Consider the following 15,023-nt stretch of genomic DNA (forward strand, 5'->3'; position numbering starts at 1 on the left):
TGCCAACTCACGAGATGTGACAGGGCATCGTTAAAGCCCTTTTAATTGAGGGTAAGCCAGGCTTAGGTGGGCTATAACCATTTGAGAGAGTCAGCGAACGCTGGCGAACAGGAAATAAATGCGCCGCAGCCGTACCGTTATTACACGAACGCGCCCAAACACAACAGATGCCGCACAGGTATTAACGTCAGCTTAAATATTTATAGGGATATATCAAATGTAAATAATAAAGCCTCTTTCATTGTGTGCAAGATGCATAGCGATAATCTCTGCATTTCCCCGAGGAGGAGAGGCAAGCACCAAGTTTCCAGTCGGCGGAGCATCCGCCCCCACGCGCGCTCCTTCAGATCTGCACTCGGGGAATAAAAGTTAAAACTACAAAATAATGTCGCGGCTTCAGAAGCGCAATGGAGGGTTTGATCAGATTAGAACAGATGAGGGTCTCGCTGTCATCTGGAATATGCTGTGTTAAAGAGAAGACAGCAAGCCTGATTTTGATATGCAAATGTTACAGATATAACTCCCCTAGATGTTAGTTGTAGAAAATGCTGATCCGAGAAAAAAGGGGAAAAAACCCTTTAACAAGGCATGAGGGTAATTCAAAGCCAAGTACTTTTAAACAGCACTTAACAAGTCCCTGGAGCCCACTCAACAGTGGGCCACCCCAGAAGTGCCATCTTCTGCCCCTCAACAGCTTGAAAAAGTAGTAATTGCAAATCCATTTGCATTTTTCTTCTCAACTTGTCCATGTTCATCATTCAGCAATGCAGGGGGAAAAAAAAAAAAAAAGGAAAAAAAAAAGGGGGGGGGGTGAAAGCAAGCAGCAAAGGGAACCCTCCCCAAACGTGTGGCTAGCAGGAGGAGCCAGCGCCCCAGCCCTCCGCACCCCTGCGCTCGCACCTCCGCCATCGCTTGTTTTTTACATTTCGCTCCTAATTATGTTGCATCTATTGCCATACACTTAATTAGCTGCATTAATGTGATTTCTTTTCACATAGTCAAGCAATTAAGAGCTATGATTGAGTTTCATTCAATTAGCCTCAACAAACATGCTAATTGATGTCCCAGATGCAAATGAGGTGCAATGAGAGAAACCTGCTAGCAATTGAGAGTTGCGGCGGGGAGACCCACAGCTCTCAGCTTGCTGACAGCAGCACAGCTTAACATGGCTCCCACCTTCCGCAGAGCCGCCTTCGGAGGCAGAGAGCGGAGGGGGGGGGAGAGACAAGCCGTCAGTGCCTCAGTTGTCCCAAATAGATCCCTGCAGGAATAACGGGCAGCGTTGAATCAAATCAACGTCGTCTCCGATTCTCACGGCAAGGGGCTGGTTACGAGCCGGAGAAGAGCGTAGCGTTTTCCTGCAGCCGGGTGGGTATTACGGACCCGGCGAACACCACCGTGTCTTCAGCTGAGGACTGGAAAAGGTCTCCATCTAATCTCCGAGCTCGTGAAATACTACGCAGGTAATGGCCCGCAGTTATCGGTAACTGGCAACTTCATCTTAGTCAGCTGTGGGGCAATGCCGCCTCTTCAAGTTAAGGCCAGAACGCATCAATCAATCAATAATCCCTAAAAATACGCTCGCTATATTGATTCTCATTGCTTTTCATCCTGAGGTTACCGTTAGCGGTTTGCTCAAATATAGTGCTGCCAAGGTGTTAATTTGACTACTCAAGGCCATTGACCATTATCTAGAGGACTAAATAAACTGTTAAAATATCAGCGAAAATCGTAAAAGCTACATTGACTGAAGATGACACAAAATATTATTTGACAGCACCACAAAATGAATTGCCTTGAGTAAGAAAGAAACGATGTGCCATGACACAGAATAACGTAAAGTAAAATTACTTCAGTTCTGCTCTTAATACAGCTCTCCATTTACAACAGCAGAAATTAATTTAACCAATTAACTGAACAGAGGCCTTTCAGACATGCAAATTGAGCAGACGGGTACGATGATGCTTTCTCAGACCTACCAAAAAGAAACACTGCTATTTTGGGGGACACACACGCATTTTTGTTCTCGAATGCCAGCGGTTGTTAAACTTGGTGCCATACATCTCGATGACTTCTGATTGCCCTCAAAGCCGGAGAAGACACTCCACCAAGGGCCACAAGCTGAACCCAGGCTACGTGATGCTTCCAGCTAGCTGCCTACTTTCTCCCAGCCAAGAGGATGGAAGACAACAGGTAAATGTCTCTTCTCCCACAGCCACGCTTAGGGCTGCTGCTGCCTCCTCGCCCCTTTTTCAGGGGAGGAAGGACATATGGATCAGATCGAGGGAAAGGCAGAAGAAAGCGCTGGCTGCTGCTTCCATGAAGATGGGACTCCACCTCACATCATCCATGTCTACCACAGGTATCTCAAACACTTCAAGGACCACTGAGCACGTGGCAGCACGGTTCCTCCCTAGAACGATCCTTAAGTTAAAGACGTGGCTCGTGTTTGGTATCGTACACTGTGGGTATCAAAGCATTACAGAGTCTGATGATTTTCAAATGTCTCTAATACAAGAGATGGTCATCCTTGTCACACGCACGCACGCAAAAAAGGCCTTTCTACTACCTAGTTTGTATTTCAAACCCATAGTATTTCATCATCAGTGTATTAAGCAAGAAAATGCGTATGAATGCTGAGTTACTGAACGTAATATTTTATTCGTTAGTACCATGCGAGCTAAATCCCCCGTACTCTTCCGTACAGCTGCCTGCGTGCACACCCCTCCGTCCTTAAGGTTGGTGTTTTCCTCTTGATTTGCACAGTTGCACGGTATTTTGCAAGGTAACAGAAAACAAGCCCAGGAAGAACAAGAGCTGCACCGCTGTACTCAGCCAGGTTTCCACCGCACAAAGCACAACAGGCAAGTTCGGTTCTGCTCCGGCAGCAACAGAAGACCGAGTCGGACTCTGATGGAACTTGCTTTGGGCTGTACTTCTGTCCTGGGATTGCAGTGGAATGGCCAATGGCGCTACCTAGACTTCTTGGCCAAGAAACCTCACCAAGAGGACAGAAGGATCAAGCTGTAGAAGCCAACAGTTAGGGCCTCCTGTGGCTGGGCTCAGTTGGGTAGAGAGAAAACCCCCCACTGGAGTTGTATTTTTTACATCCTGGCACTAGGTGAACGGGACTCAAAGCTCACGTCAAAACCGCTCATCTCAGCCTTGCCGCGTGTCATAGCAGGAACATTTTAAAAAACATCGGCTCCCTCCTAGAATCTCCCCGTGTGTTTCTTCCACCACGTACGTGTCCCACTGCCACCCTCTTCCGACGCACAACATACCGAACGAGAGAGACTCAGCGAGCAGTGCCTTTCCACGTCTATAATGGTACACAAGTAAGAATATCACATTTTTCTCATTTTTAGCTATTAAAATCTCTCAGAAGCCGCCTGTTTTTCCAACCCTAGGAACTGGTCCAGGCCCGGGATCCTTCCCAGATCTGTCCCTGGTTTACACTGAGCTTCTGAGAAAAACACCTTCATTTTGCAGCGGTTCCTCCCCACCGTTCAATCGGGCAAAACGCTCCGAAGGCTTAGCTTACTGAGGTCGAGATAGTGTTTCCTGTTCTGAGGTGAAATAAAAATTATTATGGAAAAGAAAGTTTCTGGTTGCACCTCTGGATGGCATTTTAAAGACTGTGTGTGGTATATTTTTTGAAACACAACTCCTGTTTCATGAGCTGACCTATTGGACCCACAAAACCTACTGTTCACCCTCAGCAACAACCGCTTCCGAAAAACAAAACCCAATCCCCTTCCCCCCCAAACCAGACCAAACCACCTCCCCCCAAGCCCCCGGCAGACCGGTAAATGGATGGAGCCTTGACTTTTGTGCCTCTACGTGGCAGTCAGACATTTTTATTGCAAAACGCCGTCTGGAAAAGATGCAAAACAAAATTGCTAAACTGCAAAAAGAAGAAAAGGGCGGGGGGGTGCGGAGAAAAAAAACAAAAGGCCCCCTTCCCTTTGCTTATTGAGTTCAAAGGCATAACATGCAGCACCCTGCAGCAAATGGGAAGCTACACTAATTTTAAAGCCATAAAACGCTATAAAGTGCCCTGCGGGGCAGGACTACACTGAAGCTAGTTGCACCTAAATAAGACATGGTTCATTTACTTCGCAGCTTAGCCTAATGTAATCATCAGCGGATTTCTAGCCTAGAGTTGTAACAGGCAAATAGCCGATACTGCGGAGGCGACACTCCCAGCCATTGAGGGGCCTCAGCTAGATTGCTGTTGATTAGAAAATTTTTCAGTTTTGACAAGCACTTAATGAACATAAATCGCTCCTTGATTGGTTTCCATTTGGGGCCACAGGCACACCTAAGAAGAAACAAAAGTCTCCAACTCCTCTCTCTTCCCCCTCCTCCTCTTCCCGGGAAGGACCTCGACAACAAACCTACCATCAGGTTACGAGCCGCAGCGGAATATATTCATCAAATGTTCCTGTTAAATTAGCCGTCCTCCCCTCTCGCATATAAATACAGGCATAATACCGTTCGGCTTCATAATATATAGTTAATCTTAAGAAAAGCAACGAAATGTTATTTTCTGAGAACACAGGAATGAAAACGCATTCTGGAAAACGCTGATCCCCCTAAAGCGCTCTGTCCTGACAAAAAGAAGGTCATCTCGAATCTGTTTTATTCACATTGGGAATCAAGAACATTAAATTTCAGTCATAAAAAGCATTGGCCGTATCTATACCGTGGTGTTAATCGGTTTGATGAGTGTTGCAGGGGCAGGGGAGGAAGTCAGGGCAACACTTTCAAGAAAAAAGCGGTTTTGCAAAATGTTGGGTTTTTTTTTTTTAAATGGGTCACTCCGTTTTCATAAAGTTTTCACAACATTCTTCCCTCTGCACTTCGCTCCTCATTCAGATTTTGCAGTAAGAACTGCTGTAAAAGACAAATCAGAGTTTTACCATCCTGAGTAATTTATGAAGCATTTATATCCACAGCAGTTAGCTCTGCTGGACAGGAAGCTCTAATTTTATAAAACCCCGCGATTAATTAATAGCTCGGCTTTTGCCATTTCAATTGCAACTCATTCCAATACCAAAATTTTCCCCTGCCTTTCTGGAGAAGGAGTAGACACGACACCGAAACGTACGTTTGCTGCTCCGTACCACAGACCGCAGGTTTGCGGAGCTCTGCAACAGCAGTATTGTGTTCGCTACAATATCCTACGCTAATGACATGATAAATCTTGTCACGCCCTCCGAAATGAATGGACTCCAAACCAAAAACGCTTCCCGTCCGCCTCGTTTGTGCTTGTGGTGACCTGTGAGCATCCGTAACAAGTCGCGGAAGCGATTGTAAGAAGTTACTGTGAATAATCAGTTTTTCTTCCCTTCCCCATCAGCTGGGATTACGTATTTGAGGAGAGTTTCACGGGGTGGCTTGCCGACCGTCACTAACAACAATCTGCTTTTCGGCTGAGCGGAGCAGGTGCAGTGGCGCTTGCAGGCAAGAATATTTCTAGTTTGAAGAGCCACAAAAGCCAGGGGGGTGGAAAATAATTTGCCTTGAAGCTATCCCAAATGGTAGGTCTCACTTAAGGACCGCAAACGCTTTTGAGCTTCTGTTTTCCCCATCCGTTTTTAAGTTTTTCTCCCAAATTGATCTTCACGCCGTGAGATCTTTAAGATAAGAAAGAAGTTTTCCAGGAAGCTATAAAGTGAATGAGTGATCTCTACAGCTATACCACTTTATAAAAACATCTTTTGCTTTAAAAATATCATAGGTTATGTGTTTTATGTTTGGTGTCTTTACCAAAAGAAGTTACAGCAGCATGATTAACACTTATTTTTTCCGTAAAGGTTGGTTAGCCTCTAGCTATCCCTAGAAGCAACGTAAATTCACAGCGAAATGTGTTAGAATTAACGAAGGAAAGCTCTGGGAAGTTTAAGTCAAGACTGTTAGAAAGAAGATTGTTGCTCTGAATGTGGCTTTGATGAAAAGGCTTCCAGAAAGAAGTGCCCGTTGGGGCAAGCGGAAAAAAATACGGCATTGACTCATCAGCTGCAATAAGAAATTAGTATACGCATACTTTGTAACCGTTCCTATCATTCAGTTTTTCTATCTTAACCAATGTTTTAGGCGTATTAATGGATCCAATAACTATAATAAAAACTTACACGTGCTTCAGACAGATTTATCTTCACCACCAGTCAAACGACATCCTCATTTTTGCTCTGCAGGATTTGCTTAGATCACTGCTCGTTCGGGAGGTAGAGCTACATCTTACGTGAAAAACAATTTATGCATATCCTTTTGTTCGTTCAAATACGTATTTACCAAAACCTGATTTGAGGATTAGTTGTTCACAGGAAAGGCCAGCTAGAAGGGCTCTCAGAGCCAGCCAATATCCAGCTTTACATTCCTTTGAAGCAAAAACAGGGCGGGGGGGGGAAACCCCTAACATACACGATGGTATTTTAGAAATATATAAGAGCATGAATATTTCTATTAAAGCAACAGAAACAGCACACTTCGGAGCTATTAAACAGCCTGAGGTAACGCAACCCTGAAAATAAGGCTGAACCGAGACGATGTCCGCAGGCGGTTGGTTATTCCTAACCACAGAGGCGAGCGCTGCTGCCTTAGCTAGAGCAACACCCAGCTCCGCTGCCAGACAACCCCGCCGCCGGCACGTCACGCGCAAAGACCCCACGCGGCCCCGCTAGCACGCTGTCCTCTTAAAAACGAGGATGAAGAGAGACGGAATACTTCATTGGTAAGCACGCTTTGCGTTTTCAAGTTATTCAGGAAAATCTCAAGAATGGATAATGGTCAAAAATTTCAACTGCAGCTCTAAGAAAAACGCTGCATGTTACGGGACCTGGGAAAAGTGCATGGATCTACAATGCTTCCAGATGCCACCACAGAGGACTTCTTCAATAGCTCCTATTTCTCACCAAGTCTGCTTCTCCTGGAGGAAATGGCCAAGCAAGGAGAGCACAACTGAAAGCCCAGTCCCCCAGCCCAAGTCTCAAAGAATTTTACAGACCCATGAATTGGATCTGCTTTGGATCATCTTCCAAGAAGATGTGTCCGTATGATATATCGTTGAAGATCTTGAACAAAATTTAGCCTAGTGTTGGATACAACCCCTTACCAGGCTGAAATTTTGCCTTTTTTTAAAAAAAAAAAAAAAAAAAAGTACATTCACTTTATTTGAGGATAGAACCACACTGCTACTGCTCCCTTCGAGCTAGCTCACATAGGCTGCTTACCCAGTCCACACTGGTTTTAAGGAAGAGTTTTGAAACTGTGGCCACTGTCAGATGAATTGAGCAGACCAGGTGAATCCAGACGCTTCTCAAGGAGATAAAGACAAGTTCCCCTCCCCTCAATCACTGCTACAATCCTACACACCTCAATGCAGGTTATCAACCCGGGCCGGTGAGGATGGGAGCAAGGTTGAAGAGCGGCTGTTCCTGCAATACAGACCTCAGCAAGCAAAAATCAACCTTGCCATGTCAGTACATGGGATTTACATACCATGCGCGTTCTATAGATGGCCATCAGACCTTCCTTCTCCTGTATTTAAGAAGCTGTTCTTCCCCCACAAGGTGCCGCAGCACTGTGCTTTTTTTTGAAATCAAATCTAGAACAGGTGAAATGTAAAAGGGGAAAAAAGCACCCTTCCCTAAAAAAGCTGTTTTCAGGTGGTTTGGTTTTTTCCCTTTCCCCCGCTGCCGCTCTTCATAAACGAGGAGCGGCGATGATGATGGGAATAAAAGAGCAGAAAACGGACATCCACAGCTAAAACTTTGTCATCTGCTGACCCGTGGCATGATGGCAACCTTCTGGCAGACGGACAGTGGTGAAACATCATCAGCCATTCATCGGGATAAGGCTCAGATAAAGAAGCGGCACGTAACGCTGCCCAGCGGGTATCCCGGTGAATACATTTCGGGAGCCCTCGCGCATGGCGTTCTGCCATTAAAAGCCAAGAGATGCCTAGACAAATTCCCCCGGGTCCCTTTGGGGAGGTTGACATTGAATTTGTCGGCCAGAATTTTAGTCATCCACTCAACAGCTATACTCCAGAAGCGTAAGATGAATAGGTAGCTATGGTGAACTTTGAAGCCTGCAGGTCAAAGTTCTCTCTCATTATCCCCACCATTTTCTATCGGCGTAGCTCCTCAGCATCCCAAGGGACGGGAAGGTTTGAGGCTCTTGAAAAAAACCTGACGTGACCAAGTCAGAAAACAGTAGGGTGCTTATGTACATATATTTTTCTTTCCCCATTTTTCTCTCCCCCCACTTTCTTGAAAAGAAAGAATATGAATTTAGCTATTGTGTCAAACATCAACCCGGTGGCATTAGTAGTTACTCATTTAGCTGGCACAATGCAGCAGTCATTTCAACACGCTGCCCCGCCAAACAGGCCTGACCCTTCCAGGGCTACCTCCTCTGTAAGAAAGGTACTAATTTGATTTTCACTCCCCACCCCAAAACCTTTCGTTTTGTAGCCAATCCTTTCAAGGAGGATGACAGTACCAATTTTTCTGCAATACGGACACATTCTCTCTATTAAAAACGCTACCTTTACGCCTGAGCCGCCACTGAACGCGTCTGACAGAGACAACGGATCCACGTTCTGGCCAAATCTCAAGCAATATTTAATACGGTGCTCGCTATCAGCCATTAAATATCATCATAACAGGTTCTTCCAACGCAGGTGTTCTGTTTCGACTCAAAAACCAGTCCAGAAAGACCAAGTTATCTTCTAAATTTACTACTTCTGCCACCACTAGAGGCCAGCCCACCTTTCGCTTCACAGAATTACAACCGCCAAATTTTGGATAACCACACTGACCTGCCTATTTGAGACAACCCAGATCAAACTAACAGGTCAGATTAGAGCCAGGCTTTTCTACGAGTTTAGGAAACTGACTGTAGGTGGTTAACAAAAGTTCTTTTCGTCAATGCTATTTAATGGGAAGGTTGGTAGGAACAAGGTCCTTATTTCTCAAAACAACGTAAGAAATTACCCCAAACAGCAATGTGAGCACAGTATTGAAAGTTCATCAGTTTCTTTTGGTTGCTGTGAAAAAAAGCAACAAGCAGTTAAGAGATAAACAAAACCCAGCAAAACCAAAATTATCAGAGGCCTGTTTGGGGGAAAACCCATTCCCTTGGCAATGTCCAAGAGGAAATTCTGCCTTTCGTGCCTACAAAGTTTTGTACAAGCTGTACTGGGTGTGCAACTAGATTTTGAGTATCTGGTCCTGCCTCTTCCTCCCACCGTGGTTTGCAGAGGGCGCAGAAGATGCTACTCCTATCCTGTTGCCTGATGGATGCCGAATGCTCTGCAGGGTATATTAACAAGAGTTAATTGACAATAAATAGTCCATTGACAGTACGGAAACATACTGCAGAAATTGTAGAAATAAAGCCAGTAGAAAACAAGGCATTAAACCAGCATCATTTGTAACACGAATCGCGTCACAGAAAGATGTTGACACGAATGAGCAGAACCCTAGACACTCCTAGAGAGAGGATGCAGCAAAGGTGTCTCAAGAAGCCCCTGACCGAGGAGGACATTTTCCCCAGCAGCTTCTTGTCAGCTAGGAGCTGAGGACAGTCCCTCACCAGTACCTACCCCCCAACAGCCAAGGGAGAACCTCTCCGATCTCCGCACGGAGGTCTGAGCAAATAGAAATATGGAGCCACGTACCTTTTTCTTGGGGTGGGGGGGCACGGTGGGGGATAGAGGGAAACAATTACAGGCTAGTAATTACTTCTTCTTTAAATGGATTCTCTCTAATCTCCAATGGATTTACCTCTAATCTCAAAGTAATTACCTCTAATCTCAATGGATTCTCACTCTGGGGGAGACTAAGCGGCTCCAGGGAAGCCTACAGAGAAAAACTACTCTATTGTCTGCGAGAGGCAATGAAAAACTAACACGTGCACAGCAACTGCCAGGAACAATAGAGCACCTCCACAAAGGGAGGAAGGGACTTGGGCGCAGACAATGGCAGCTTGTCTCCTCCTTGCTTGATGACCCGGAGTTGGCCAACACAATCTACGGGAAACTCACGTGGGAGCTCCATGGGGGCTGCCTCAAAGGCACGCAGTATCCGTGCTTCCCTTCCGTGAGCAATACCGATACAGAAGCCAAGTATTTCGGGACTACTTCACGGCAGAATTCCCCAAATTTAAAGGCACCAAGAATGGCCAAAGAGGAGTTTCACAAAAAGGAACAGTGAAAACCTTGCTCCAGAACACAAGGGCTGATGGACAACGTTTCTGATGGAAAGCAGCAATGCCTTGAAGCTAATTGTCATCTAACTTATTAAACAGTTATAAGAGACATGGACGCACCATCAGAAACTACAGCAAAGCATTACTAAAGCAGGATCTAAGACTGAAAATCTCACGTCAAGCCAGAGAAAGTGCCAATATTCAGCAAGACAAGGAACATCAAGTTGGCGCAAGCACAGCGTCAGCGTGGCCATGCTCCTCAGACATCACCCACCTACCGCAGAAGTTTCCCGCCAGTTCCACGTGCAGGTCCATAAGCCCCAGAGCGTATCTACAGAAACGCATCTGATCAAAACCTCGTTTTTCACTCCTTAATGAAAAATTGCCCAGGAGCTCAAAATGACACCAACAGGTTTAGAATCAACTGGCCCTAAAACAAGTGGCCACCCTCCGATTTTCATATGTGGTATGATGATAAAATATAAGACCAGATATGACTCTAAAGATCTCGAGGAGGGTCACACCATGTCTTTTGTGTTTTACTGTTGTCTGTACTACAGAGCAAGCGAAGGAGCTGGGAATCCCCCGGGAGCTTCAAGATCTGGAATCTCCACATCGGCTCCGTCTTTTGAACTGCTCTGGCACGGAACGAGCTCTGACAAACACCTCACCTCTCCACCTGCTGGCGTGCCTGGGGTGGGCTAGTTCTGAGTCACATCACCGTGCTCCTTCCACCCCCAAAACCGTCCCTAGGGATGTGCTGCACACACTGAGAGGGACAGACAGGATCCTTGGGCAGAGACAACGAGAAACGCCTTAATGTGAAAGAGTTTTATGGCACATATTTTATTAGCTATGCCATTTTCAAAAGGCTGCTCAGAATCACTTCTGAATAAACCATCACCACTGCACACTGACAAATACCAGAAACTTTCCTCCATCTAGGACACTTTTTCTTATAAAACGCGTCTGGTTTTTTAATCCTGGGATCGACAACAAGTCCATAAAAGCACCAGCACAAAATAAAGGCTTAAACCGTTCCGGTTGCCTCTTGGGATGCATGGGAACCCCAGTTCCAGGGGATTCAAAGGGACTTGACTGTACTCAGACTCGCACCAGGGAGATTTATTTCAGATTACGCCTTTTTGAGAGGGAGGGGAATGAAGAGAGAGAAAGAAGTTCCTCGACCCCAAAAAGGGCTCAACAAAACCGCATCAGGATGGACTTGCTAACGCTGCTTTACCAGGGCCTGGTGCTGCCGGACATACAGAGAGCATGGGGTACTTACGTGTAAACTAGGATGGTAGGTCAGCACGCCGTTGTCGCACAACGTCACGTATTTCTTCTTCCACTCTTTATTCAATGACTTGCCACTTCGCTTTAGCAGCATACCCTGTTAGAGGAAAAGAAAAAAAAAAAGATTAAACATTCTTTTGCCGACGCACAACAATTTAAGACACAGAAAGAGATAAATGTAATTGCCAGCATTTTTAGATATGCTTTCTCCTGCAAGTTACTCATTTTCCCCTGCTTCTCCCATGATGTACGCTTTCTCCATCGGCAGCTTCCGCGCTTGCAGTTGAGGAGGGAAAGCTTTCACAAAGCAAGTCACGTAAACAGAAAAGACTGTATCAGCACTGGCTTTGTCCAACAGGTAGAGAAAACCCTTTTGCACTGAATTCCACACCTCAGGAAAGCACGTTTTAATGTGACACGGAGTAAAGTTACCCATACGCCCTCCCAGTTGATCGAAGCCCTATGCTCAGTGCATTTCCTAGCCCTCTAAAATAAACGACGAAGCCCAGGGCGAGCGAGGATCCTACTGCGTGATCCTGGGGATTCCTTGGTGTCCAGGCTCAGCCTCTCCAACGGCAGGGAAGAGCTTACGTTTACGTCCTCCTTCCCTTTCCAGTACGGTGCCACCGCAACGGAAATCCTCCCAGCCATTCATTCCAGACAAAGAGACACCAATTCCAGGCGAGAGCAGCAAAATGGAAACAAGGCAAATACAAAGTTTCCCCAAATAAATTCCGGGTAACTTAATGTAAGAGGTGTAAGCAGAGAGGAAAGGAGATGGGCAAGGTGACTCACCTTTCCACAGATGGTATTCAACCTAAACAGGAGTGATGAATGCTACCAATCAACAGTTGAGATAAAAAGTCATCATCGTGTTTAACTACTGCCGCATATTAACCCGTTCTCAGCTTAAAAGTAGAAAGTCACTTCGAAAAGCGAAACACAAGAGGCTGTAGCACGCTGAAGGTGGTAAGTCAAGCCGTGCTCTAGCAATGCACCGCCCTAGGAAATTTTCATTTCCAAAGCCAAGTCCCAACGCAGTTCCTGATGAACTCATACAGGATTTTGGTTACGGAAAGCCTTACTGAGATGTCCCAGCAGAGACACCACGTACAGTACCTACCACGGGGACTCACTAGTTCCACAGATCAAGTTCAGGTAAAAGCGGGCGCTTATATTCATTTCATTAAATCATAACCAAGAATACAAAGCGATACGAACTTCAGGCCTCTAATCTCCATTAAAATGACTTTTTCCATTCCCATTTTCCATGGAACTTTAAAAAAATGGGAAAACAGAACGTAGAAAGTTGCGCTATCAAGCACGGCGCTTCCAACTCCCATGGAGCTGTTTTAGTTAAAGCGGGTTAAAACCTCGAGCGGCAAGTTATGTTTGTCTGTGTTCCCATTAAACCCGCAGCTTTCTAAAGCGATCTCTCTGCAGACCCCATCCCAAAGCCGCGAGGGGACAAGGGGCAGTTCTCCACAAGCACGAGTCCTCCAGTAGTAGGCAATTTTTTTTTCTCCCTCCATTCCAGATGTTACAACTTTGGGCTGAAGTCAGCGGCCACAACCCGGCGGAACTAACAACTCCCTCCTTCGGCAACCGGCGACGATCCCGGCGGAAAAACCACCTTCCCAACCGGCTGTTCCCGGACACGCACTTTGAATAAAACTTCAGAGAGCAAACCTTTGCGATTCAAAGCCATTTGCGGACGTCGGGACCATAAAGAAACGCTTGTGTCGGTGACTGAGTTACCCGGCGGTACAAACTCCGAAACTTTCTGACCGTCTGGGGGTCAGATTGCTTTTTCTTTTGGTGCCGTTCCTTGCTACAACTCAAACTTTTACAAGAGAGAATGGGTTTTCTGAAGCGCTTTCTTACAAAAGCTTCTGCGAGTGCGAGTCGCACATCCCAATTACCGTCTTCCAGTGGTTAGAGCCGTTGTTTTCTTCTATTAAAAAATGAAAGCTTATTTCTGCCTTTGACTTGTATGTTTGTCTATAGTAGGTGATCTGTGGCTTCACCTTTCCAATCTTTCATAGCTCACCTGCAGCACGTTCGCTCGCGTTTAGGGGGACCCAAGTCTAGTTATCGCTGCGCTGTGGGGATCAAAAATTACTGTTTCCCTGCACTGGTTTGTTCTTCAGACCTTTTAATGGGGAACAAGCTGTAAAGATCACAACGGTGATTTTCTCCCCACCCCTTGCCTTTTTTTGAACTTTTGAAGAAAGTGAAATATATATATATATATATTTAACACCTTTTTAACTGTCCCTTTGCTATACAGAAAACATGTCATTACTTACGTAATTTTCAATTCAGGACAATTATAAACTCAGTAAATAGTAAACCCCCACACCTTCATGATTTTTACTACATGGGGGTTTTGCTGCTATCTAGGTGTGAATTATGAAATTCTATTTCTGGATCTAAATGAAGAAAATGGGGTTTCACTTTGCTTTTGAAGTAGAATTCCGTGCTTTCATGTAAAATATAATACTCATCATGAAATACGCACCATCTAGCATTTTGTGCTTAACTAACATATCAGACTTCCCAATCTATTTTCTTTAAGCGCTACCTTGGCAAAAAAAAAAGAATAGATTTTTTTTTTTTATTAGATCAGAATTAAAAATATCTTCCGATACCTGCAGAGGAAGCTGCTCTGAATACAACGAGCTAACTTAAAGTGTTATGAAGCACAGAAGCCCATATAAACCACACTTTGTTCCCCCCAAGGCCAGAGACCACCACTTTGTCTGTGGTAATTATATAGAACGGTCTGGAGAAATGCTCTTAGTATCAGAGCACTTTAACTCAACTAAAAAAAAAAAATAAATAAAAAAAATAAATGGCCCGGATAGGGCAAGAAATGTTACTTAACAAAAAAAAAAAAAAAAAAAAAGAAAAGAAAAAAGCCCACTTCAGTCATATTATGGCTACATTTAAGTCACATCGGATACTCTGCCTAGGAAACGAGATACAAGGGTTCCCACTGACCTTTGGTACCTCCGAGACAATTTAGAGGTACCTTGGGCACATCCCCAGCCATGGCCAAACAGGCCCCCATGTACACACAGCACGTCAGAAAAACCACGTTTAGTCTCTAAGCTCTGCAGTAAGGGACTACCTACATCAACTTCTACTTCAAAATACTGATTTCTTTTTTTTTTTTTTTCCTCCAAAAATACTCTCTGCCACAAATTATTATTAATCGGCTACCATTATTTCTCCTAATTCGTATGAAATCTTTGTTACAGTCTTCCATCTGCAATTTTAGCCCCGCAGTTCGGCGTAGCTGACCCAAACCCTCCAGATTCAACACTAAGAATTTAACACCTCCAATTTGCTCACAAACCGAGACGAATTTCACACCTCAAATTACATTTTTTTACCACCTTCCCTCCAAAACTGCAATTCTGCGTGTAAGGGAGGGAACGCTTCTCCGACCAGACCGCGCTGGCTTGTACTTTTAACGAGCCACAGGAAAAAGACTTGAACCG

At 45.1% G+C, this 15,023-nt stretch overlaps 1 protein-coding gene across 10 annotated transcripts in view; it reads right to left on the reverse strand.

Annotated features, from left to right (window-relative positions):
* AGAP1 (ArfGAP with GTPase domain, ankyrin repeat and PH domain 1) overlaps positions 1–15,023 on the reverse strand; it is a 379,248-nt gene that overhangs the window by 135,433 nt on the left and 228,792 nt on the right. For all 10 annotated transcript variants that reach the window (XM_054830061.1, XM_054830062.1, XM_054830063.1 and 7 more), the window contains one exon: positions 11,510–11,614. In XM_054830061.1, coding sequence (XP_054686036.1) covers positions 11,510–11,614 — 105 coding nt within the window. The remainder of the gene's footprint in view (positions 1–11,509; positions 11,615–15,023) is intronic.

The sequence above is a fragment of the Grus americana genome, chromosome 6 (genome assembly GCF_028858705.1).
Source record: "Grus americana isolate bGruAme1 chromosome 6, bGruAme1.mat, whole genome shotgun sequence".
Taxonomy (NCBI): domain Eukaryota; kingdom Metazoa; phylum Chordata; class Aves; order Gruiformes; family Gruidae; genus Grus; species Grus americana.